This window comes from Panthera uncia, chromosome B1, assembly GCF_023721935.1.
Source record: "Panthera uncia isolate 11264 chromosome B1, Puncia_PCG_1.0, whole genome shotgun sequence".
Classification (NCBI taxonomy): Eukaryota; Metazoa; Chordata; class Mammalia; order Carnivora; family Felidae; genus Panthera; species Panthera uncia.
This window is the reverse complement of record NC_064811.1, coordinates 165348718-165371135: the sequence shown is the minus strand read 5'-3', so window position 1 is coordinate 165371135 and position 22418 is coordinate 165348718. Positions and strand designations below refer to the sequence as shown.

Sequence of the window (22418 nt, the reverse complement as noted above, 5' to 3'; positions counted from 1 at the left end):
CCTCAGACCCTGGCCACCAGGCCTGGGGGGTTTTCGAGCGCCCCTCCCCCACACCCCGGGATAGCTGGGATGTCCGGGACTCCCCACGCCCTCCGGCCTCAGCTGAGCCTCCCCAGGCCTCCAGGACCCGTGGGCCGAGGCGGCGGGGGCACGGGCAGTGGGGGTTGGAGGGCGCAACCCGCCCGCCGCAGGGGGAGGTCTGGTGGGGCGGCGGGGGAGGGGAAGGGTGCGGAGCCTTTGGTGGGCTTGAGCCGTAGCCCCGCTAGCGGGTCAGTTTCCGGCCAAGGCATCAGGTCAGTCCCGAGAAGGGCGGGCGCCAGAGCAGAGGGAGTCAGCGGCGAAGCTCTCCTCTCGTCCAGCGTTCCCCGGCGCCACCGCCACCGCCACCGCCGTGTCGCCACCGCCGCTGCAGAGTGTCGCTTCTCCGCCGCGCTCCCGCTCCCCGCGCCGCCAGCCGCCTGGGAGCCCGAGCGCCGAGCCCCGGGCGGAGAAGAGGGGCGCGGGCGCGAGAGCCGCGGCGAGGGAGCCGCGAAGGGGGAAGGCGGGGCGGGCGGAGGGAGGAGCAGGGAGAGAGGGAGAAGGGGAAGGGAGGGAGGAGAGCGAGGGAGAGCTGGAGAGAGCGAGAGCAAAGAGCGAGAGCCAGGGAGAGGAGAGGGAGGGAGACGAGAGAAAGACACACGCACGCAGATATACACGGTCACTGGAATTCCATTAGAAAAAAGTGAGACGAGCAAGGGTTAGCGGGAGAAGATTTTTTTTTGTTTGAATCTTTTCTTCGTCTTGGTGCGAAAGAAGCGACTCCGGGCTCTCGTCCTCGAAGCTCCCACCGGATTGTTCCTTGGCGCTAACACCCGTCGGTGGATTTCTCTATTTGCATTTTATTCTGACCCCCACCCTTGCTGCTTCCTTCCAGCCCTTCACTCTCAAATCGCCTCTCCCCCACCTCCCCAGTCCGCTCCTGGGAAGCGCAGGGGAATTGGACCCGCGGAGACTCGCGCCTTCCCGGAGCAGCGGAGGGGAGGACAGAGCGACGACCGGGCTCTCGGCTTGTAAAGCAGATATATCCTCACATACGTGTATATTTCATTTTAGTGGGCAAGAAGGGCGTCGAGAGGCAGCCCACCGCCCTCCTTACCCCCCACCCCAGAGGCGAGAATCGCAGGACTCGGGATCTTCATCGGGTGGACTAGCTTGGGATCTCCGCATTGGATTTGGGGCTGATTATCACTGCTTGGCTATTATTATTGTTGTTGTTATTATTATTTTTTACCCAAGGGAGAAAGAAAAAAAAAACACAAAAAACTGTGGGATTTATTTAACATGATCTTGGCAAACGTCTTCTGCCTCCTCTTCTTTTTAGGTGAGTACCTGCGGGCGGGGACGGAGGAGGGCCGTTTGTCCGCGGGAGCCTGGGGGGCCGCGCGGGGCCGCGCGTTCGGGCGCCGGCAAGAAGCCGGGAACGCGGCGGGCGAGCGGGGCGCGGGCTGGAGACCGGCGGGGAGAGCGCGCCGCGGAGCGAGCCGGGCCCCAGCGCTGCCGAACCGAGCGGGGCCGGGCGGCGAGGATGCGGGCGGAGGGACGCGAACCGCTGCTGGCTGGTTACGAAGGGGCTTGGGAAGGAGACGTGGAACACCCTAACCATCCCCGCACATACGCACGCACACACAGGCACACTCGCTTACTCGCACACAATGCTACTAGCATTCATTTCTCCCAAAATAATGGATTCAAATTGCGGCAACTTGAGAAAGAATTGCAACTCTTGATTTGGAAGAGAGGAAGGTGGGTGGGGAGAGGCACAGTGTCGCGGAGAGAAAAATCATGCCAGTTCCATCTTTCTTGTCGGCTCCCGGATCGACTCGGGCGGACAGCATGGGTTTCTCCAGGAGCTCCTGCTTGGACGTGTGTGGGGGCAGCGATGGCAGCCATCCCCTCACCTGCCAATCAACCTCTGGAAAGTGCATCCCGCTTCCCGCACCCGGAAATCCTTTCCAGTGGCCCCGCTCCCTGGAACACTTTTCAAGTTTCTCCCCACCCTTTGCCCTTCCTGTAGCCCAGACCCAAGCCAGATACCTGGGCCGGAGTGGAGGGTTTGGAGCAACCATTCACTGCCTATCCTTCACCACCTCTGGCCGCGGGGGCACCCTGTAGTTTGTAGGAAGAGGAGGGAGGTCAAAGTTTGCTTCCTTGGATGAAGAAAGAGAGGGATGTTGGAAGAAAGAGATCCGAACAAAGACCAGTGCCCATTCTGTAAGCCCCCTCCTCCAAGGGCAGGGAGGAGGGGCTGCCTGGTGCCCCCGAACCTTGGGCAGTCTCTTTCCCATCCAGAATTCCCAACCTCTCACCCCCTTTTGTGCTATGTGAAATCTCAGTTGCTTGGGAAATAGGTTCAGAGAGAGCATTCTGGGAGTGGAGGTGAGGGAGAAGGTGTTTCTGAGGCCCTGGGCAGACCTGGAGTCCCAGGCAAGGCTGCTGCTCTGGAGAAGGTGCTCCAGAGAGGGAGCTGGGGAATGCATGTGTTGAGGGAGCACACATCTGCTTCAGTGTGGATGCTCTTCCCACCATCCTGGCCTGCGGTTAGCCAGTGGTGAGCCAGGCTGCCAGGCTGGGTCCAGAGTGTACCCTTTGCCTCCTGGTGGAGGGGAGAGGGGAAGGCCTGAGGAGGTAGGTGCCTATCCTGGAAAGATTTGGATGATCTAATAAGTGCTCTCTTGACTTGAACAGGGGATTTGAGTCAATATTGGTTGGGCGCTGGACCCTTTGTCCACCCCCATCCTTTGCCCCTTCCCAGAAACTTCCTAGGGGGCTTGGCCCTGCTCTAGGGTATGGCCTTGGAGGTCCTGCCTTCCTAAGTCTGAGGCAGCTCCTCTCTTGGGTAGAAGAGGGTGTGGGAAGGAGCTGGAGAGGTACTCCAGGCCCATTGTGATCCTGCAGCCCTTCCTGGCTACCCACTGCAAGTGGACTCTCATTCCAAAGGGGTTGTTATAAAACCTGACCTTTTCTCCCACTGCTGGTCTGAAAATCCAGCTTTTTGGGATCAAGAATGAGCAGGGCCAAGAAGAAAAGAAAATTATATTTCAGGAAAAGCAACCAGATTGTGCGCTGCTGAGCTGTGTACACCCCAGAGGGGGCTTCTAATGTCCTGGGATAGAAAACAGCAATATGGGCCCCTTAGTGCTGTCTCGGCACAGAACACCATGTTGCAGGCAGGCTTTTTTCAGCTGAGAGGGCTGAGGAGTTGACTTTGTTCTCATGATATAGGTGTATGAGAGCATGCATGCATGCATGTGTGTGTGTGTTTGTGTGTGTGTGTGTGTGTGTTTGTGTGTGTCAGAGATGGACCCTGGGGGCTGAGTGGTGAGAGGAGGAGTAAGAGCAGGGGGTCAGCAGCCCTTTTGGTCAAAGCCCTTCCCTTGAGATGCCCCTTTCCAAAGCCAGGGCAGGGGAGGGGTTAACTGAGTGACCACAGGATATTGGAAGGCTGTGGGTTAGGCCCACCAAGGAGGAAGGGATACGTTGTTATTAGGGAAACTTCAGCCTCAGGGCCACTTTCCTGGCAAGGATCCTACTGTTGGGAGTTGGTTGGAAATTCCACTTGGAGGAGAGGTTTTGTGGAGCCTGAGACTGGGTAGGCAGTTTCAGTGTGTGAGAGGCACGGTGAAGCATGTTCCCAGGAGCACAGGTCTTCAGTGAGCACCCCCCAAGGTTCTGAGTGAGGTCTTGGGGTAGAGAGGCCTTTCTGGCCAGTCATCCTGACCTCCAGTGTTGACATGCCCAGGGGGGAGAATGAGCATTCTGGCTGTTGCCAAGATGTTCAGTACAGCTCCACGTAGTCTGTCGGTCCCCCTTGTCTGTAGAAGCTGTTCCACATGTCTTTTCTTGATGGATCTGAGTTTTTTCCCTGACCTAGAACTTGGGAGCATCTCCAGGGTACCCTCTGACCTTTACTCTTTTGGAATTCCTGGCCCAAGGCTCTCAGTTGCTATTTCTTTCTCTTGCTGGGCTTGATTGGTTCTGGGGGTCGTGACGCCAACTAGAAGAGCCAGGGATAGGTGCAGTCAGAGAGTTTGGTGAGAGGATTCACTGGCTCTCTGCAGAGCATCTTCCTGCCCCAGTCACATGTGCCCGCTGGCAGGATGGGGGAAGCCCTTGCTTTTGGCACAGGAGCCCAGGATTCTGTGAGGATTGTTCCATGGGGCTCCGGGCCCCACCTGCCGGGCATGCAGGGTAAGTGCCTTTATTGCCCCAGTCCCCTAGGCCAATGTCCTGACCTTTAAACCTGCCCACAATGCTCCTTTCTCAGTCTGTCTCCGACAGTGCATCCTCAGGCTCAGTCAAGATAGGAAGGGAGAAAGCTGCTGGGATGTTGGGGTGAAGTCAGTGGAAGTCCCAGGGCTGGGTTATTCTTGAGCAGGCAGGCTGGCTGGCTGGGTGGGGGCAGCAGGTGCAAGTGAGGCTGGGTCAGCTCAGCTGGTTGTGGGTGGCCCACATGCACTGAGTCTTGCTCAGGGACCTAGGAATTTGCTGAAGCCAGGAAATAAAGCTGCTGCCTCTGCTTGGGTGGAGGACACCTCTCCAGCCAGTGCCTGGGCAGATGCCCCCACTCCATGCTGGCTTCTTCTCCGGTCTTGTCTCAGCCTGGCCACAGCCTTCAGCTCTTCCTGTCCTGGGGCAGAGGTATGGTCAATGGGAGAGGTATTATCTTTTGCTCTGGCCTACCCCTTCCTCCTTTACTTCCTTTTCTTGTGGGTGGGTGTCCTCCCAGCAGCAGATTCCTTTTCCCTCTGCAGCTGTAGGGAGTGACAGGCTCGTGGTGCAGTGCTCTGCCTCTAGGTGTCGCTCTCTTCCTGCGGTAGCACCCCCCCCCCCCCCCCCCCCCCCCACTGTGAGCAGGGCCTTCTGGGGGAAGGAATGAGAAGTGGCTGTTCTGGATAGGGAATGGGGTAGGGTGTGTGTGGGGGATTCTGAGGAGGGGACTTCTGGCCTAGGATCTTACAATGTTTTGGGCTGGATGGAATGGAGGAGGCCTCCCAGATCACTCCTGGGTCTCGGAAAAGGCAGTCTTGGCTCTGGTGCACAGAAGAGCTTTTTCTGGGGCAGAATCTGGAGTGAGGGGCTTGGAGAGGACAGGGAGACCAGGGAAATATCTGTGTCTAGAGGAAACCATTTTGGGAGCTTGATTTTGACAGGACCAAGTGAGCCCTTCCCTACCCTTCACTTCTGAATCTTTTTCCCTGAGCCCCTTCCTTCAGAGGCCTGTGGGTTTAGATGCTCTGAGGGTGATGGGTAAGAAAGGTGGCTGAATTCTGCTTGTTCACTTTTGGAGAGGTGAGGCTCCATGTGCAAGGCCAGGGTCTGAGGAGGGAAGCTCTTTCTCTTTTGTAATTGGCTTATTATTTGGCTTTTGGAAAGAAAAAAAAAAAGGAGAGACAGAGGGGGACAGGGTTTCAGGGGAGGGTGGAAAGAGAGGGAAGAAAGAGAAGAAAATAGTAGATGCTATAGAGAGAGAGTGAACAAGAGCACAGAGCTATTCAAAGAGCAAAGGTGATGGAGAAATAGACCTTAGGAGGAAGTCAGAGAGAGAAGTGTGTGAGGGAGAGACATGGAAAAGGCCCGTCCGGACACACACACACACACACACACACACACACACACACACACACAGGAAATCGAGTTGCTTGTCAGGCTTGCCTGCAGCACTTTCTGTCAGTGGGGCTGGGGTAAAGCTTGTCTACAGAAATCCTGTTTTCAGCTCTCTAGCCAGTGTGCAGTTGGACTGGAAGATGTGGAGGGTTGGGCCGGGGAGGGGTAGCTGCTCCCTTCCAGGCATGCCTTGCCTCAGGCCACAGGCTCAGGCTTGTCTCTTGGGGTCTTCTCTTAGGGTCTGGGAACTTAGAATGGACAGGTTAGGAGTCTGAGGGATCTTTTCGGCCTGTGTGTGACCTTGAGTTGTTATCTCCCTTCTTTAGGTCTCAGTCCCCCCACCCCCCCCAACCCCATGGTAAAATGTGGGGGCTGGACACTGTGTCTCTAAAGTCCTAAAAGACTAGGAAAGTTAAATAATATTCTGCTGCTTTCCTGGCTTAGCCCAGCATGTTGGCTGGACCTCTGGCTGGAACTGAGGTTGATGGAGGTTTGGGCAGCAGGAAAGTGAGGGTCCCCCTCGGCATGCTCAAGCAGGTCCTGCAGCCCCCAGCTCTCTGCTGAGGCTGTGACCTTCTTCTCTGGCCTCCTCGTCTTTTACAGGGTCTGTGGTCTCTCCGAAGGATCTTCTGGCTTTCCCGTGCTCTGCTCCTGGGCCCAGGGCTGTGGGGTGACAGGGTGGAATCGGAAGGGAATCTGGTAGAACCAGGGCAGAATGACAGCTCGAATTCTCCTTCTGGTTTGAGGAGGGGTGTTGGTGTCTTGGAGTCCTTTCACAGCTCTTCCTCTGACCGGCTCTGTGGTGGCCTTGGTGTGCTTTGGAGTAAAATGGGTGTGGAGTTTCCCAGAAGGGCGCAAGCCCCCAGGCCTGCATCTTGGGTCAGAGATGACGGCGGCCCTCATTCATGCTTGTCTTCCCTCCCCACCACCCAGACGAGACCCTCCGCTCTTTGGCCAGCCCTTCCTCCCTGCAGGGCCCCGAGCTCCACGGCTGGCGCCCCCCAGTGGACTGCGTCCGGGCCAATGAGCTGTGCGCCGCGGAATCCAACTGCAGCTCCCGCTACCGCACGCTGCGGCAGTGCCTGGCGGGCCGGGACCGCAACACCATGCTGGCCAACAAGGAGTGCCAGGCGGCCCTGGAGGTCCTGCAGGAGAGCCCTCTCTACGACTGCCGCTGCAAGCGGGGCATGAAGAGGGAGCTGCAGTGCTTGCAGATCTACTGGAGTATCCACCTGGGGCTGACCGAGGGTAAGCCCAGCCGGGCCTGGCGGGGGGTGGGGTGGGGGTGGGGGTGGGGTGGAGGGATGCGGTGGGATGGGGGTGGTGGGGAGGGCTGCGCAGGGCGGAGGGCGGGGAGGTGGGGCAGGTTCAGGGTAGGACTTGGTAGTGGAGGGAACTGGCGAACTCTCTGTCGCCCCCTTCCACGGGGGCCTAGAACACAGGAAGTAGGGGTTGTCGGAGTCAGCCTGGAGACATGGAGGAGGAGGGAGAGTGACAGCTGGGAAGGAGACAGGGCCAGGTGGTGGGAGAAGAACGAGGCTGGAGAAAGGAGAGAGTAGGGTCGGGAGAGGATGGATGGACTGATGGACGAGTGAAGTGGTTAACAGAGAAGGGGAGGCTGGGGTACCCAGGCAGATGGAGAAGGGAGGGTGGGTCCTGTGCATGCAGAGCTGTGCTTCCAAGCAAACCAGTGTCTGGGACTCCCCGAAGCCCTGGGCGCTCAGCGAAGGGCAGTCCCATTTCTGTTCTTCCTGCTGCCAGGACACCTGCTCTTCAGGTGGCTTCCTGACTGCAGGGCTGGCCTAGGCACCTTCTATAGGGCTTGGGGCAGTGTGTGGGCAGCAGGCCGCTTCAGGTCCCAAGGTGGCACCTTACCAGCTCCCTCCCCTAACAACCCACTCCACACACCCCCATCCTCCCCTCCAGACTACAGTGTGGGGGATTTGTGTACAGTGCAGGGGGATTGGCCACCTTGGTTAGACGTTCATTTCTTGATTCAACAGCTGTTTATTGAGAGGTTCTCATCTGCCAGGCCTGTGGGAACAGTGGAGAACAAGCTGGGGTAGCCTCTGGCTTCTTGGAGCTCAGAGTTTGTGGGGGGATGTGGATAAGTGAGGGGCTTTCTGTCACTTGGTGGTGTGAGTGCTGTCAGAAAGCACTGGTGCTGTGGTAGCCCAAGGCAGCCTCTTATGAAATCTACAGAGTCTTCCTGGAAGAGGCAGCCTCTGATCTGAGACTAAGGAGTGAGCTGCAGTTACACGGTGGGGGGGGAGGGAGGAATGTGGGGAGAGTGTGGGAGGTGGAGGGGAGCTTGGGCAAAGACTCCCAGAAGGGAGTTGCCGGTCTGCAAGTGACTCAGTGTAGTAAGGTGGGGGGTTGGAAGTGGGGATGGGGTGAGGAGAGGGGAGGGATGTGGGACCTGGTGGGCAGCAGCTTGGCCAGCTGGCCAAGGACAGTGGCAGGAAAGAGGGAGGAGGGTTCAAGAGCTATTTAGGAGGTGGAATCAACAGGTCTTGGTGAAGAGAGAGGACTCGAGGAGGGCAGTTTTCTCTTTTGGGCAACTGGGTTGGTTCATAAGAAGCAGCCAAGGGGGGAGAGCAGGGAGATGATTCCTTTATTTTGGGGCACATGGCTCTCACTGGCCATGCCCTGCACACAGCTGGAGCCCAGGTGGGGAAGTGGCGCTGGACATGGAGATTGAGGAGCCACCATTAGCCTGTAGGTGTGACTGGGGCCATGAGAGTGGGTGTGCACACACTGAGAGGAGGGCAGGGACAGAGCCCTCAGGACTCCCAGCATTTAAAGATGTGCCAGCAGGGGAGGGAGAGGGACCTGCAGAGGTTGGGGGGAGGTGTTGGGAGAGAGGTGGGAGGTACATCAGGAAACCTGGGGAGGAGAGAGGGTCCACAGTCTCTAGGACATGTCCCTCATGCCTTTGGGGTGAGCATTGTAGGTGGTTGCTGGGAGCAGAAGCCTGGTTGGGGAGTGAATGGGAGCTGGGAGCTGGGAGTGGTGACTGTGGATGTCTTCTAGAACTTTGGTGTGAAGAGGAGAGGAGAACAAAGGATGACTTCTTTTGTAAGAGGTGAGAGGGTGGAGCAGCTTGAATTCTAAGGTAGACTGGGAGTGATAGGGATGTCGAGGTGAAGAGAGAGGGCTGCACTGTGGAACAGTGCCCTTGATTAGCCTCGGATGGAGGAGCAGGGTGCTGGAGGGAAGGAGGAAACTGGGATCTGGTGTGAGGCTGGAGAATGAGGGATTCCTGACCAGTGGCCAAGATGGTTCCAATCTGCCTTGAATTTGGAAGTAAACTGGGCATGTAATTATGAACAGTGTTACCACCATTAATAGCAAAGTAATTCCTCATGTGTAGGTCTCCTGTTCCTAGTAGCTTCGAGTCCTAGAACTAGAAGTGAGCAGAGAGGGAAACACTGCCACAAAGCGCGTGATGTTTATTCTCTGCAAGGCAAGGAGCGGTCTTCACCCGGAGGATGCCTCTGTAGTGCGTGAAAACTGAGGTTCCTAATTCAACAGCTGGCTTGTTTAGTTTCTTGTTTTCTTTCCCATGGTCTTCAGTCTCAACCCAAGGGAGGCTGGGTGGCACTTGTGGGTGGGCTTGTTGAGGGCTTGCAGGATGGGCTTGTTGAGGGCTTGCAGGACGGATGCACTGGGGAGGGGACAGAACTGCCAGCTAGAAGAGCCAGGTGGGCCACCTGAGGGCCACCGGAATGGCTCCCTCTGGCATCACCGTGTCAGAACACCAAGAACCTTCCTGATTGCAGCCAGGCAGTGAGGCATTTGGATGATAGCAGTGTGCGTTCTGTGCATTTATGCTGCATCCTGCCATGTGGTCTTCAAGGCCCTTTCAACCCAGGAATGTCAGCCTGGAGAGGCGTGAGCTGGCTTGTTGGTTCCCTTACCAGGCAAACGTCTGTGTAGCCCCAACTGTGTGCTTCAGAAGGTGAGAACACAGATTCAGCCATGGTCCCTGTGCTGGCAAGCATACAGGCTAGGAGACCCCTCCCCTGGGCCAACTCTAGAGAAGTAGACTCCCTGCTTTTCTCCTTCCTCAAAACCTACCCTGCCCCCATTCCTGGCTCTTAGGAGTCAGAGGTATTTTCTGCCCAGGGTTGGCCAGGGAAAGCTGAGAGGCCTTTTAACAGCAGGTAATGTTCCTGTGAGTGACAGGATCCACCTGAGGGTTAATTATTCATGGTGTGGGATGAGTGGTCTCCCTGGGGGAGGCTGTAAGCACTTCCTCCCTATTCTTTAATAACAGTTAATAACCTGGCTTGGGCCTGGGGCAGGGTGGGGGATTGTGGAGTGGAGAGATCTGTGCGGGTTTGGACTTTGATTGTGGCTTCTCCTTGGCCCTGGCTGGTGGGTGCGATTCCTCTCTTCTCCCTCCACCTGAGGCTGAGCTGTGCCTAGTCTGAGGTCCTTAGCAGTGGACAGAGCTGGCGGTGGCAGGACTGTGGCCTCTGCTCAGGTCCTAGATGGTCCCAACTGCAAAGACCTAGAGATCATTCCATCCCACTCCCACTTTGGTGGGGAAGCTGAGGTGCAGGGAGGGGGGCTGGTGGGACCAGGGCCCCCCGGACTCCTTATCCAGGCCCCTTTCCAGCTGCCCTGGAGAGATCCTGTGGTCTCAGGCTCATCTTCCCCTTCTGTCACACCACCACAACCACCAGTATCTTACATGGTGGCACTGTCACTGTTGGTTGGCTGCATGGGGGATTTGAGACCACTTCTTGACTTCTCCAAAAGTGGCACTAAAGTTTGAGGTCATTCTGCTCCTTCAGATGTGAAGAGCAAAGGCCTTTCCCAGGTCATGGCCCAGGAATGTGACATCCTAGATCTAGTTTAATCTGGTTGCCAGGATGCCCGTGTGGCCAGGTCTCTGATTTCCCACTGGTGAATTCTGCCACAGGAACAGGCAGCATGGGTTGACTTAAATAGGATGGACCTTTTCCAGCCAGTCCTAGAAGAAGCTGTTTTCCCCAAGAGATTCCACCCCCGCCCATCCCGCCCCCAGTCAGTCATACTAGCTGATCCATACCCGCGGGCCTAGCTTTGCCAGATAAGGGAGGGAAGGACCTGGTCTGGGGGAGCAGTCTGGCTGGCATAAGACTGACTCTAAAAAGTTAAACAGCAGCACTACTTGTGTAAGAACAGTTTGGTTCAATAACACTTTTACTTTTGGAGACAGTATTCATAATGTTTCAGTACTTGGACTCTGGAGTCAGCTGCCTGGGTTTGAAACCTGGCACTTACCAGCTGTGTGACCTTGGGCCAGTTTCTTAACGTCTCTGTACCCCAGTTCTTTATCAATAAAACAAAGGGTAGTGCCTATCTCATAGACAAGAGAATTAAATGAGTTAGTACACCTAAAGCACTTTCAATGGTGCTGGTACATAGAAGGCTTAGTGTAACATCATTTTTATTACAAAAAGCTCTTGTATTATTTGGCCCTAACAAATAGCAATGGCTGGTAACCCCACCACCGGGAGTTTCTCCAGTGTCTGTGGGTAGAGTGGAGTTTGCTGAGATGGTACAGCCCTGTGACAGTCCAGGGGGAAGGTGGGATTGGGACTGGCCTGAAAGAATAACCTTTGGATAGTAAGAGACCACTTGGGCACCCATTGTGTGTAACGCATATGCTGGGTGTTGCAGAGCATGAGGGTATAGGGTAAAGTGAAGGGTGGAGGACATTTCTCCAGGGAGAGAATGAACATCTGGGGAATCTGTACCATTTTTGGGGGGTCTGCCAGATATAGCAGACAGATGCCTTTCTCTGTGAACCAGCAGAGGGCTGGACAAGCCTGGAGTGCTAGACTCTGGGTGACCTCGTGGGCCTGGCTGAATGCGTCCCTTACAGGCAGATTCCAAGCCCCCTCTTCTGGATGGCTGGCACCTTCCTGCAGGTGGCCCCCATGGATACCACCCCACATGTACTCTTCTTTAGGTGCTGGGCCCTGGGTGGATAGGAAATCAATGTGTGAAGCTGTGGGTCATCACCTGTGTCCCCCGCCCCTTCAACACAAACACGCAGTCTGAGTGATTACCCATTGATTTCTCCTCACAGTAAAGTCTCAAGAGGATATTTCCTCTCCTGCTGAGGTTTTGGCAAAGGGCGGGAGTCCCCATGAGGAGGCAGTGGGTCTCCAGGGCATCCCTGTGCCATTTATCTCCTGTCACTCGCTTGCTTTTCCATTCACTGAATCTCTGATGCACCCAGAAGCCTCGAGGAGAAGTCTGAGAAGCCATCAGGTGGCAGGGAATCAGTCAGACAAGCTGGGGATCAGGATTCCACTGAGAAGACCTTCAGCCCTATCATGGTGACATGATAGGAAGCAAAGAGGAAGTTCTCTGCCCTTACGTGGCCTGGGCAGAGCCAACCTAGTGTGACGAGAGACAATGCTGGTGTGAGGGTCAGGGGACCAGAGTCTAGTCTAGCTCTGCTGTGAGTAGCTGTGTGATCTCAGTCAGGTTGCTTCACCTCCCTGGCCCACCTCAGGGTCCTCGCTTGTGAAATGAGGAAGTTGCACTGAATGACTTTGGAGGGACTTTGGCTTCAAATCCTGTGATTTATACCTGACCTTCCATGGGCACCTCCCCAGTGCCTTCTTTCAAGAAGCATTTGGAAGGCCTTAGAAAGGGCTGGACATGCAGGGAGGTCAGTAGAGGAGAGTATTGGCAGTACTGACCTGCTGTGGGGACTTCTCTAATTGGTGAGAAAGAACTTACCTGTGTGAAATGCTCACCGTTTCATTCATAACTTGCTCTCGTCTAGTCCTGTAGGAAGGGTGGGCCTGTGCCTGACACTGGTTCTCTCTTCCAGGTGAGGAGTTCTATGAAGCCTCACCCTATGAGCCGGTGACCTCCCGCCTCTCGGATATCTTCAGGCTTGCTTCAATCTTCTCAGGTAAGTGGGCTCTTGCTGGGGCCTCCCAGTCCTCCTAGGTGCCCTGGCCTTCAGTTGGCTCTGCCTTCCACTGGTGAGCCCCTTACTGCTTCTGAGCTTCGGGTCCTCATCTGTAAAAGAGGAAACCATAACAGCCACCCCCAAGGTTGTGTGTGGAGTGGTGGAACGAGCCCACCATGCAGTAGGTCTTGACTCTGAAACCTGGTGTCACTCTCCTAGTTTGTTATTGGTCTTGCCCTCCTGGGTCCTTCTTTCTAATTCCCAACTCTTCCACTTTGGAATTCTACTTTGGTCAAGCTGCTCAACTTTTCTGTGCCTCAGTTTCCTCAGTTGTGCAGTGGAACAATACCTACCTTGGATTGTCATGATATACAAATGAGTCGATGGTTGTAAAGTGCTCAGCGAGCTGCTGGGCAGCACAGCACGGGTCCCGGATAGGAACTATTAGCTGTGGTTGGTGGCGGTAGTATCACTATTATTGGTTCTGCTCTGGGATTCTCCTTCCTCGAGGGGTCTTCTTCTTGAACTCCACCATGAAGCCTCTGATTCTCTGGTGCTTGGCCTCCCCCAGGAAGTGAGAAGGACTGTGTTAAGCTCTGGCTTTGCTTGCTATTGTCCTTGGGTAGGAGTCCGATGAGTTTGTTGGTTCTTTCTTCTTGGCCTGTTCCTTCTGGCCTCTGGGAGACCTGTGGGCCCAGGGCAGCTGCCCCTGCTCAGGCACTGGTAGGTGGGGGCCTTCCAGTCTTGGGAACTGCTCTGTGGGGGCTGGGGGTGAGCTCCTCCTGGAGCCACCACTGGTGCTTAAAGGTGGCCAGGCAGGCTGTTACAGGACAAGGCTGCAGGCCTCAGGTTTCTAGGAAGATTTGTGGCAGAATGTGAAGGCTCCTGAAGTTTCTTTTGCTCTAAACCATTCTCAATGGCAGCACCACTGACATTTTGACCTGGATAATTCTCTCCTGTGGGAAGAGCTGTCCTGTGCACTGTAGGATATTTAGCAGTGTCCCTGCCTCTACCCTTTGGATGCCAGTAGCAGCCCGCTGAGTTGTGACAACCAAAAATGTCTCCAGATATTGCCAAATGCCTCTTGGGGGCACAACTTTAGTGTTGTAGAGAAGCAGCACTCTAAACTGTGAAATGAAAGACTTTCCTGTAAGACCCTAAACCCTTTCAAATGAAGAATTCTCTAGGAGAGTGTTTCTCAAACTTTCTTTTTCCATTATGGCCCCGCTAAGGAGAAAAGCAATTCTCTGTAGAGAAACACTGTCTTAGTCTGCTTTGGCTGCCATAACAAAATACCATAGACTGGGGAGCTTATACAACGGAAATTTATTATCTCATAGTTCTGGAGGCTGGAAGTTTAAGATCAAGGGCTGGCAGGGTTTGATTTCTGGTGAGAGCTCCTTTCCTGGCTTGCAGATGGCCACCTTCTCACTGTGTCCTCACAGGGTGGGGTGCCGGTAGGGTAAGAAAGAGGGAGCGGGGGAGAGAGAGAGAGAGAGAGAGAGAGAGAGAGAGAGAGAGAGAGGAAGCTCTTCTTTTTCTTATGAGGACACCAGTTCTATTATGGCTCTACCACCTCACCTTTATGACCTCATTTAACCTTAATTACCTCCTAAAAGCTCTGTTTGCAGGTATAGTCACATTGGAGGTTAGGACTTCAGCATATGAATTTGGTGGGCACAATTTGGTCCATAGCAAGTGCCAAGGAATACCTGCTTTTTTTTTTTTTGCCTGCCCAAGAACCGATTTTTGCTCGGTTGGGGGTGATACTCTCTGCTCCCATTGAGAATACATGCTCTAAGGGATTGAGATGGGAAGATACCTATATACCTGGTGGGAGAAATCCTGGAACCCTATCAGAAAGGAGGCACTGGCCAAAGGGTGACCATCTAGATATACCCTTGGGCCCTGGCGGTGGTTGGGGGTGGTGGTGAATGAAATGGAGACTTCAGAGCTGATCCTGGTTAGTTTTGGATAGAAATCCACCTTTGGCCACTCCTTTTGAGACAGTTTTGGGGCTCAGGTGCAGGTTGAGAATATCATCAGCAGGTGATGATGGAGTAGGGATGCCTTGCAGCCCTGATGTAACCATTCCCCACCCTGCCAGCTGAGCACTACTACATGGGTGGGAGTCATTGGGTTTATCTCCAACAAAGAAATAGTTTTGACTTGTGCCCTGAAGGATGAAGGTCAGAGGTCTGCTTCCCAGACTCACACTAAACATCTTTCTAGCAGAAAATCTTTATGCGATGGGCGTGATACTCTGCAGGACAAGGACATTGACAAGACAAATGAGGAAATGATTGGGTTTCAGCTCACTGAATCAGCTTTCTTTATCTACTTCCCAGGTGAAACTGGGTCCCACATGACCCTGGATCCCTGGGCTCTGGGGCCCACTCCCCATAGAGTGGAGGGGTGCCTTCGAGGTCTTGGCAGCTCCCCCCTCATTGCTCCTGTTGACCCCTCTCCACCCAGAGTAGCTGCAGAGATGGTGCATGGGTGGCCCTGTCGGAGAAACTTGGGCACATAACTGGGTGGAGGGCCCTGGCCAGGCCATCGAGAAACTAAGTGGGCCAGGGTGGGGCACACAGCAGAAGGAAGGCTGGATGGGGGGCTGGGAGGCCCGGGTACCACTACATTCTCTCACCCAAATTAACTGAGGGGCTTTGGGCAGGTCACTTCCCTGCTGCAGACCTTATGTTTCATTTTGGAAGAAGGAAGACCTAACCTTAGAGCAGGGCTCCCTAATTTTTTCCCACCAAGGCACACAGACAGTGGCATTATTGCCTGGCATACTAGGGTGAGCAGAGCATCTTGGAGCTTAGGGGAACATGGGCCCCTGTCTGGCTGCCCCGTAGGGTCAGTATCTGGGCACAGATGTCACCTGCCTGTGGCTTGCTAGCTGGGAAGGCCTGGCCTGTGGGACCCAAGATCCACTGGCGCTTTAGGATGATAAGGCTGCCACCCTGTAGGACTGTATGGAGCCCTTCTCCACTTCTATACACCCATATTTGACTGTGCATTGCCTCTTCCATCATCTGTGTGGAAAGGCTGTGAGTGGGGAGCATGGGGTCTTTGTGGCCCTTCTCTACACCATGATACCCCCAATCAGGGCCCTAGGAACTCAGAAAAGGGTGCTCCTGTATCTTTGGGGCTCAGTTGCCACTATATCCTTAACATCTACTGCCTAAGAATTTGGGCCCCTGTCATTGGGTCCTCCTGGAACATGTGTTCTTTATCTCTGGACTCCTCTGTCTGTTTGGTTTTTAGAAAGTCCTGCTGGGATTCTCTTGGCAAAAAAGCTGCCAGGATTCCTCTAGCACTCTCTGATGCCAGAGGCCCTGGGGTAAAGGCAAACCTCCCCTCTGATCTGCCTAGTTCAAAGACTAGGCTTAGGGTTAGGGTCAGTGACTGGGAGTAGGATTACTGGTGTCCCGATAGCCCTGAGTCTAAGGCCAGGAGGAGAGCAGTCTGGCTGTGCCCCGAACCATGGCCACAGTGACGTTTGAGGCATCCAGGTGGGAAGGGAGTGCTCATGGAGAACTGAGGTTTTTCCTGTTTCTAGCAATTCAGCTGCCCTTGCAAGCATAAAATGGAGTGTTTAGGGAGTTAGTCCAGTGCACAAAAAGTGTGGGCCTTGAAATGATAGTCCAGGGTTTGAATCTTGACCTGAACACTTATAATTTTTTTATTTTGAGAGGGGAAGGGGTGGGGGAGAGGGACAGATAGGGAGAGAGAGACAATCTTAAGCAGGCCCCATCCTGAGCATGGAGCCAGATGCAGGGCTTGGTCCCATGACCCTGGGATTCTGACCTGAGCCAACATCAAGAGTCAGATGCTCAACTGACTGAGTCACCCAGGTGCCCCACCAACCTAGCCACTTAGGGGAGTGTGATCTTGGGCCTCATTGGGCCTTCTTGAGCTGTAGTGCCTATGTTTGTAAAATGGGAACGTGATACCTACCGACAGTGTTGATACAGAGGATTCACCGAGAATGGATGTAGGGTAACAGAATTAGTCATCCTCTCTTTGCTGAGGATGTTTAGTAGGGGACAGGGGGTTTGGAGAGCTGAAATTGAGAGTCCCTCCATTCCTGGGTATGACCCTGTGAATACTGAATACCAGCTGGTAGCATCTGGGGTTGCAGGAGAGGATGGAACAGGTGAAGAGAAGAAGAGCTTCTTAAGGGAAGGAGAGATCGTTCAGGCAGAGAGAGGTTGTGGAAGGGTTTCATGGAGAGTGAGGGAAGTGGTACCTCTCTGTTCACATGGAGGGAGGCCATCACTGTGAGGGGCAAGGGTCTGGGAAGCCCAGGCAGTGGTTTCCCTCGCAGTCACGGGCCTTGCCTCAGGGACAGGCTGTGCATTCCTGGTGAGGGACGGGGCCTCCAGGGCCTCCATCCCATGCAGGCCTTAGCAGATGCATGCGTGTGGAGCATATTTATGCAAACCTGTCTTTTCTGTAGCTATAAAGGAACTCAGAGATCACCTAGGCCCACCTCTTCCCCTGACAGAAAAGGAAGCTGAGACCATGAGAACTGGGACAGACTGGATTGGGATTCAAGTCCTTGCTCCCACTCCTGTGCAGTGTCTGCCTCAGGCAGGTGCCTCTAAGCCCTGGTTTCTTCTTACACAGCAAGGGGCTGATGGAAACCCCTACCTTCTAATTTTTGTTGGGACTAAATGAGATACTGCAGGTAAATCCTTACCCAGAGCTGGGGCATATTGCACTACAATATTTAAAACTTATTATGGAGTGATTTCTCTAAGGGTAATATGGCAGGCTATGGCAGGGCTGGCCTGGAAGCTTGCATTTGGGAAATGGTTGCAAGCCTTTGGGTGACACGAGGCTGCCTCCCACCCACGATAGTGCTTGGTGGGGGCTGGAGTGGGAGGTGACTGGGCAATTTTCAGGGCAAGTAGGACCTGGGGGCTTCTGCTGAGCCACCCTGGCCTTGTTGAGCTACACTGTGGAGGGATGGGGATACGTGGAGGCTGGCAAGACATCTGGGTCTGGGACCTTTTGTGGGTTGGAGGAAGAAGCTGTGGGCGGCGTCTGCCTCAGTTGGCCAGTAAGCCTCTGGGGTGGGCAGTCTTGCTTGGATGGGGGCAGGAAAGGCCTAAGGATGTTCTTGTTTTAGGCTCCAGTGGCCCTTTTTTGGGGGCTCAGGAGTGGAGGGAACCCTGTCCCTGCCCAGAACCTGGTGGGTGGCCCCTGACAGATGAATGCCACCACACTCTGACATGTTGTGATTGTGGGTGTTGGTCTCTGTGTCTACGCATCCATGCCTGTCTGGGGGTGCCTAGCACTGTGCTGTGCTCCTACTACATATCCATAGAGGATAGACTAGTGGGTGGGCCTGCTAGACCTAATTTGAATCTTGGCCTTGCCCTACCAGCTGGGAGACCACAGGGCGGGTCACTTGACCTTTCTGGACCTCATTTACTGACCTGTAAGATGGAGTGGCTGGGCCTGCCTGGTGAGGATTGGTGGGGACACATGCACGGTTCCTCATGTGGTACTGGGGCACCTTAGATGGTGGCCAAGGGCAGCACTGTTGAGGGCTGGAGGGAACTAATGGCTTAGTGGGGGGTGTTAGACCGGACAAGGAAAGGTGATGAAGAGGGCCAAGCAAGTCTGAGGGGGCCTGTGTGTGCTGCATCTTAGGAGTATCTGAGGTTTACAGAAGGGCGGGTTGCTCATAAGTGCTTCATGGGAGAGATGGGGCGGGGACCGACATGTTTTGTTCAGTAAACATTGAGCTCTCTGTGTTCCTGATACTGCGTCAGACACTGCTTTAGAGTGACTCAGACTCATGTCCTCACTGTCTACTGGGGTAGGCAGACACCCACTTAGACACCCATGAGGAGGCTTATTGTTGGTGGCAGTGTAGACCAAGTGCTGCCGTGAGAGTTCAAGTATCCTGGGGAAATCAGGAAAGTCTTGGAAGAGGAGACATGGGGGCCTGGGAATGCCATTCTTGGTAGTGTCATGGCCTAGAGGGAGGCCTGGCTCACCTGGGATGATGAAGGAACCACACATCTTCTGGGCCTGGTGGGCTCTGAGAACAGTGAATACAGACCCTTGTGGCAGATGGGAGATGGGCCTCTCTGGGGTCTCTTCCCTTGGGACTCCTGCCCCAGACTTCTTCTGGATGGAGCTGTGCATGACTGCTTGGCTAGGGAGCCTGGGTCTCTGGGGAGGGGCTGAGCTGCCCTTGGATGAGGGAGAGGCTTAGTACTGGGCTCCAGAGCCAGTCCCCTGTGAAGGTTGCCTCAGTGCTCTGCTGGGTGCCTAGGGAGGCCTGTTCCCTTCCCCTGCTCCTCTGAGGGGGGGCCTGAGCCTTCGTGCCACCAGTCCCTCCTCCCTTCGTGTTGCTTAGCAGGGATGGGTGAGCCAGGGCGTTACTGGCTCAGCCTCAGCCTGTGGGCTGGTGCCTCTCAGAAACCCCCTTCTGAGGCAGCCCCTGTGAGGTGGTAGTAGGGGAGGTTTGGGGATATCAGGGGAGGAACTGAAGGAACAGGCAGCCTCTCTCCCTGCCCCTCTGCACAGTGGCTTAGGTGATAAACTGCTTATCCTCAGGTTGTCTCCCTGAGCCGAATGCAGAAGTGTGTTATTTAAATTTCAAAATCACATTCTTCTTCTAACAGCTGTCAGAGTCTCTGAGTGTCAACGAAAATTGGGCTTTAGCTGCAGCTCTGTCACCTCTTACACCTTCCCTTTCAGGAAGAATTCATCTGGTGGCCAGGGAGAGCTGGTGTGGGGCGGGGCAGACAGGGACTGTGGGGACAGGGAGAGGGGAGGTGACTAGGTGGATGGGGTCAGGTGAGCAGTGACTCTGGCCATGCTGAGCAGCAGGTGGGAGCACCTGGGAGGAGGCCAGCCTCCCCATCAAGGGGTGCCAAGGCGTTTCCCCCTTGTGTTTCATTTCTTCCCCTCTCCTATCAGTGCTGGTGACTCGGGGTCCTGTCATTGGGTGGGAGGATTTGCTTGTACTAAGGTGTGAGCGGGGTGTTGGTGACTTCATGTTTCATTGTCTTTGTGTCCAAAGAAGAAATTGGTATGAGAAGAAGGCAAGAAGGAAAGAATGAGTAGAACAGGAGAGAACAAAGTTTAACCCCAAGGAAACGCTTTGTAATGGTAAAATTTGACATGTCATGGTTGGGACGAGGCTTTTGGGGTGAAGACATTTTCTGGTACTTCTAAAACAATATCTCCCAGGGACACCTACTTGTTTCCCCTTGGGTATATAAGCCAGGCTCTGCCAGCAGTGGGGATGTGGGGTGGTTCTGGGCTGGGTCTCTGCTCTTGAGAGGCTCTCAGATGGCTCTGCAAGGTTCTGTCTCCCTCTCCACCCCCTGAGCACGCTCCTGGCTTAGCCATGAACTATACTCACCTGATTTATCCTGGTGGAAGGCAGGTTTTGGGTAACTGCCCTGGGAATGCCTCTTCCAACCATATCTGTTGATGCGCTCCTTTAACCCCTAGGCTGTTGAAAGAAAGGAACAGGTTTGACTGGGGTCAGAGTGTGTGGAGGGAGGTGTGTGTGTGCGTGCGTGCGCGCATGTGCACTGTGAGCATGTTATGTGTTTGTGGAATGTGTGTATGAATTGGTATGTGTATGCATATGTGGGGTGGTATGTGTGTGTGAGGTGTGTGGGGGTGTGTGTGTTTGTGTGGTTGTATGGAGTGGTATGTATGTATGAGGTGGGGTGTGTGTGTGTGTGTGTGTGTGTGTGTGTATGTTGTGCCTGAGTGGGAATGAAAAAGTGGAGGGGGTGATGTGGCCCTTCTGTCAGGGGAACAATCACTGCCCTCAGCCCTCTTTTCTACCTCCTAGGGAAGCCCTGAGAACACTGGTGCAGGGGTGAATACAGAGGGACATTAGAGGATGGGAAGGCTATCTTCACGTGATTAACAGAAATAATTAGTGGACTAAACCTCTGTGTATTTTGGGGCTTCCTACAGTGTGGAGGTTATGTCATCTTCTGGATGCTTCTGTCCCCTCCTGTAGAAGCAGTGTGTATGTGAATTCATTCTTAGACTCCAGGAAAATCCCTTGGGTGCTGTGCCCTGTTCTAGGTGCTGGGGAAATGTCAGTGAACAAACAAGGCAAGGGAGACTGTTGCTCTTCTGGAGCTTATTTCGATTAGCCTGAGACAGAGAAAAACAGAAAACAAGCCAACAAACAAATTAACAGTAACAACAGAAAGTGCTGAATGGCATGCAAGGATTAAATAGGAGGACAGGACAGAGGTGGCTGGTGGGTCATCCAGATTGGGAATGCCAAAGTCTGACTCCCTGGAAGGATCCAGCCATGGGAAGTCTGTGGAATGGCAGAGAGCACATCTAGGGAAAGGTCCCCAGGGCAGGACACTGTGAGGGAGGGTGGGGCCTGGGACCCAGCGAGTGAGGTGGAGGTGGTGGTTTGGGAGGTTGGGCACCTAGGTAGGCAGGGGCCAGATCACTGGGATGCTGCAGGTAAGTTAAGGACTGTGGATTTCATTTTAAGAGTGATGAGAAACCTTTCTAGGATTTTAGGCACTTGAGTAGCACAGTATGAGTTATGCTTTTTAAAAAAAAATTTTTTTTAACGTTTATTTATTTTTGAGACAGAGAAAGACAGAGCATGAACGGGGGAGGGGCAGAGAGAGAGGGAGACACAGAATCAGAAGCAGGCTCCAGGCTCTGAGCCATCAGCCCAGAGCCTGACTCGGGGCTCGAACTCATGGACCGCGAGATCGTGACCTGAGCTGAAGTCGGACGCTTAACCGACTGAGCCACCCAGGCACCCCGAGTTATGCTTTTGAAAGCTTACTCTTGCGCTGTGGCAGAGTGGATCATGGGGCAGGGAGGGGCATGGGCAGCGGTGGGAGCCAGAGAGCAGTTAGAGGCTGTTGCACTGGCCAGAGTCCTAAGACAGTAGGGTGTATGATCTGGAATCTGTGGTGGCACAGAGCTAAGGACAACTGTGGTAATTTAGGCTTGAACAACAATGGGACTGCCATATATCAGGATGGGGAAGGGGGAGGAGAGTTCTCTGTCTGCCACAGTAGGCTGGAGATACTAGTCAGACCTTTAGACCTCTGTCTGGAAATGCCAAGTAGGCAGTTGGATGTAAGCCTGGAGTTCTGAGGAGAGGTTAGGGTTGATATATGGATTGAGAGTCGTTAGCATATAGATGGTGTTTAAAGCTCTGGACCCATGAGGTCACCTAGTGAGAGTGTGTGGACCGAGGGGGAGGTAGGTGGGGGCTCTCCAATGCAGAGGACGAAGAGCTAGCAGAGGAGGCTGAGATGAAGGCCAGTGCGAAGGGTACCAGGGGGAGCCAAGAAAAGCACGGGTCTCAGGAGAGAGGAAGGGGTAAGACATGCTAAATGTAGCCAAGAGGTCAAGTTAGGAATGTTTCGAGACATGACCATGGCATTCGGCAGCATGGGGGTCACTAATGACCTTGACCGGAGTGTCCTTAGTGGGGCTGTGGGTTGGAAGCTTGATTTGGAGAGGATGGAAAAGAGGATGTGAGGTAGCAAGGTAAAAACAGCAACTGTAGGTGGCTTTTGGAATTTCTTGTGAAGAAGGACTTCTTATGGTGAGAAGAGTTTATTTCATAATCATTAAAAAAATTTAGCTTATGGTTGGTGCTTCCAATCCTGCATCCATTCACCAAAAATAAAAAATGCTGATGAAGGTACAGGTGAATCACATCAATATGAAATGCCTCAATTTTGGCTTTTAATTGTTATAAATACAGAATTAAAGCTGATATGCTGTTGTGGGAACTGGTGTGAGCATGGTAAAAATCCTAATTAAACAAACAAACAAACCCACCCAAACTACATTTAAAAAG

At 54.0% G+C, this 22418-nt stretch overlaps 1 protein-coding gene across 3 annotated transcripts in view; it reads left to right on the top strand.

Annotated features, from left to right (window-relative positions):
• Window positions 1-22418, top strand: part of GFRA2 (GDNF family receptor alpha 2) — a 138153-nt gene that overhangs the window by 11419 nt on the left and 104316 nt on the right. For 2 of the 3 annotated variants that reach the window (XM_049631508.1, XM_049631506.1), the window contains exons 2-3: window positions 6577-6891; window positions 12485-12568. In XM_049631508.1, the coding sequence (XP_049487465.1) occupies window positions 6577-6891; window positions 12485-12568 (399 nt within the window). Of the gene's footprint in view, window positions 1-199; window positions 1361-6576; window positions 6892-12484; window positions 12569-22418 lie in introns of those variants that run through there. The other variant, XM_049631507.1, reaches the window with a different exon arrangement.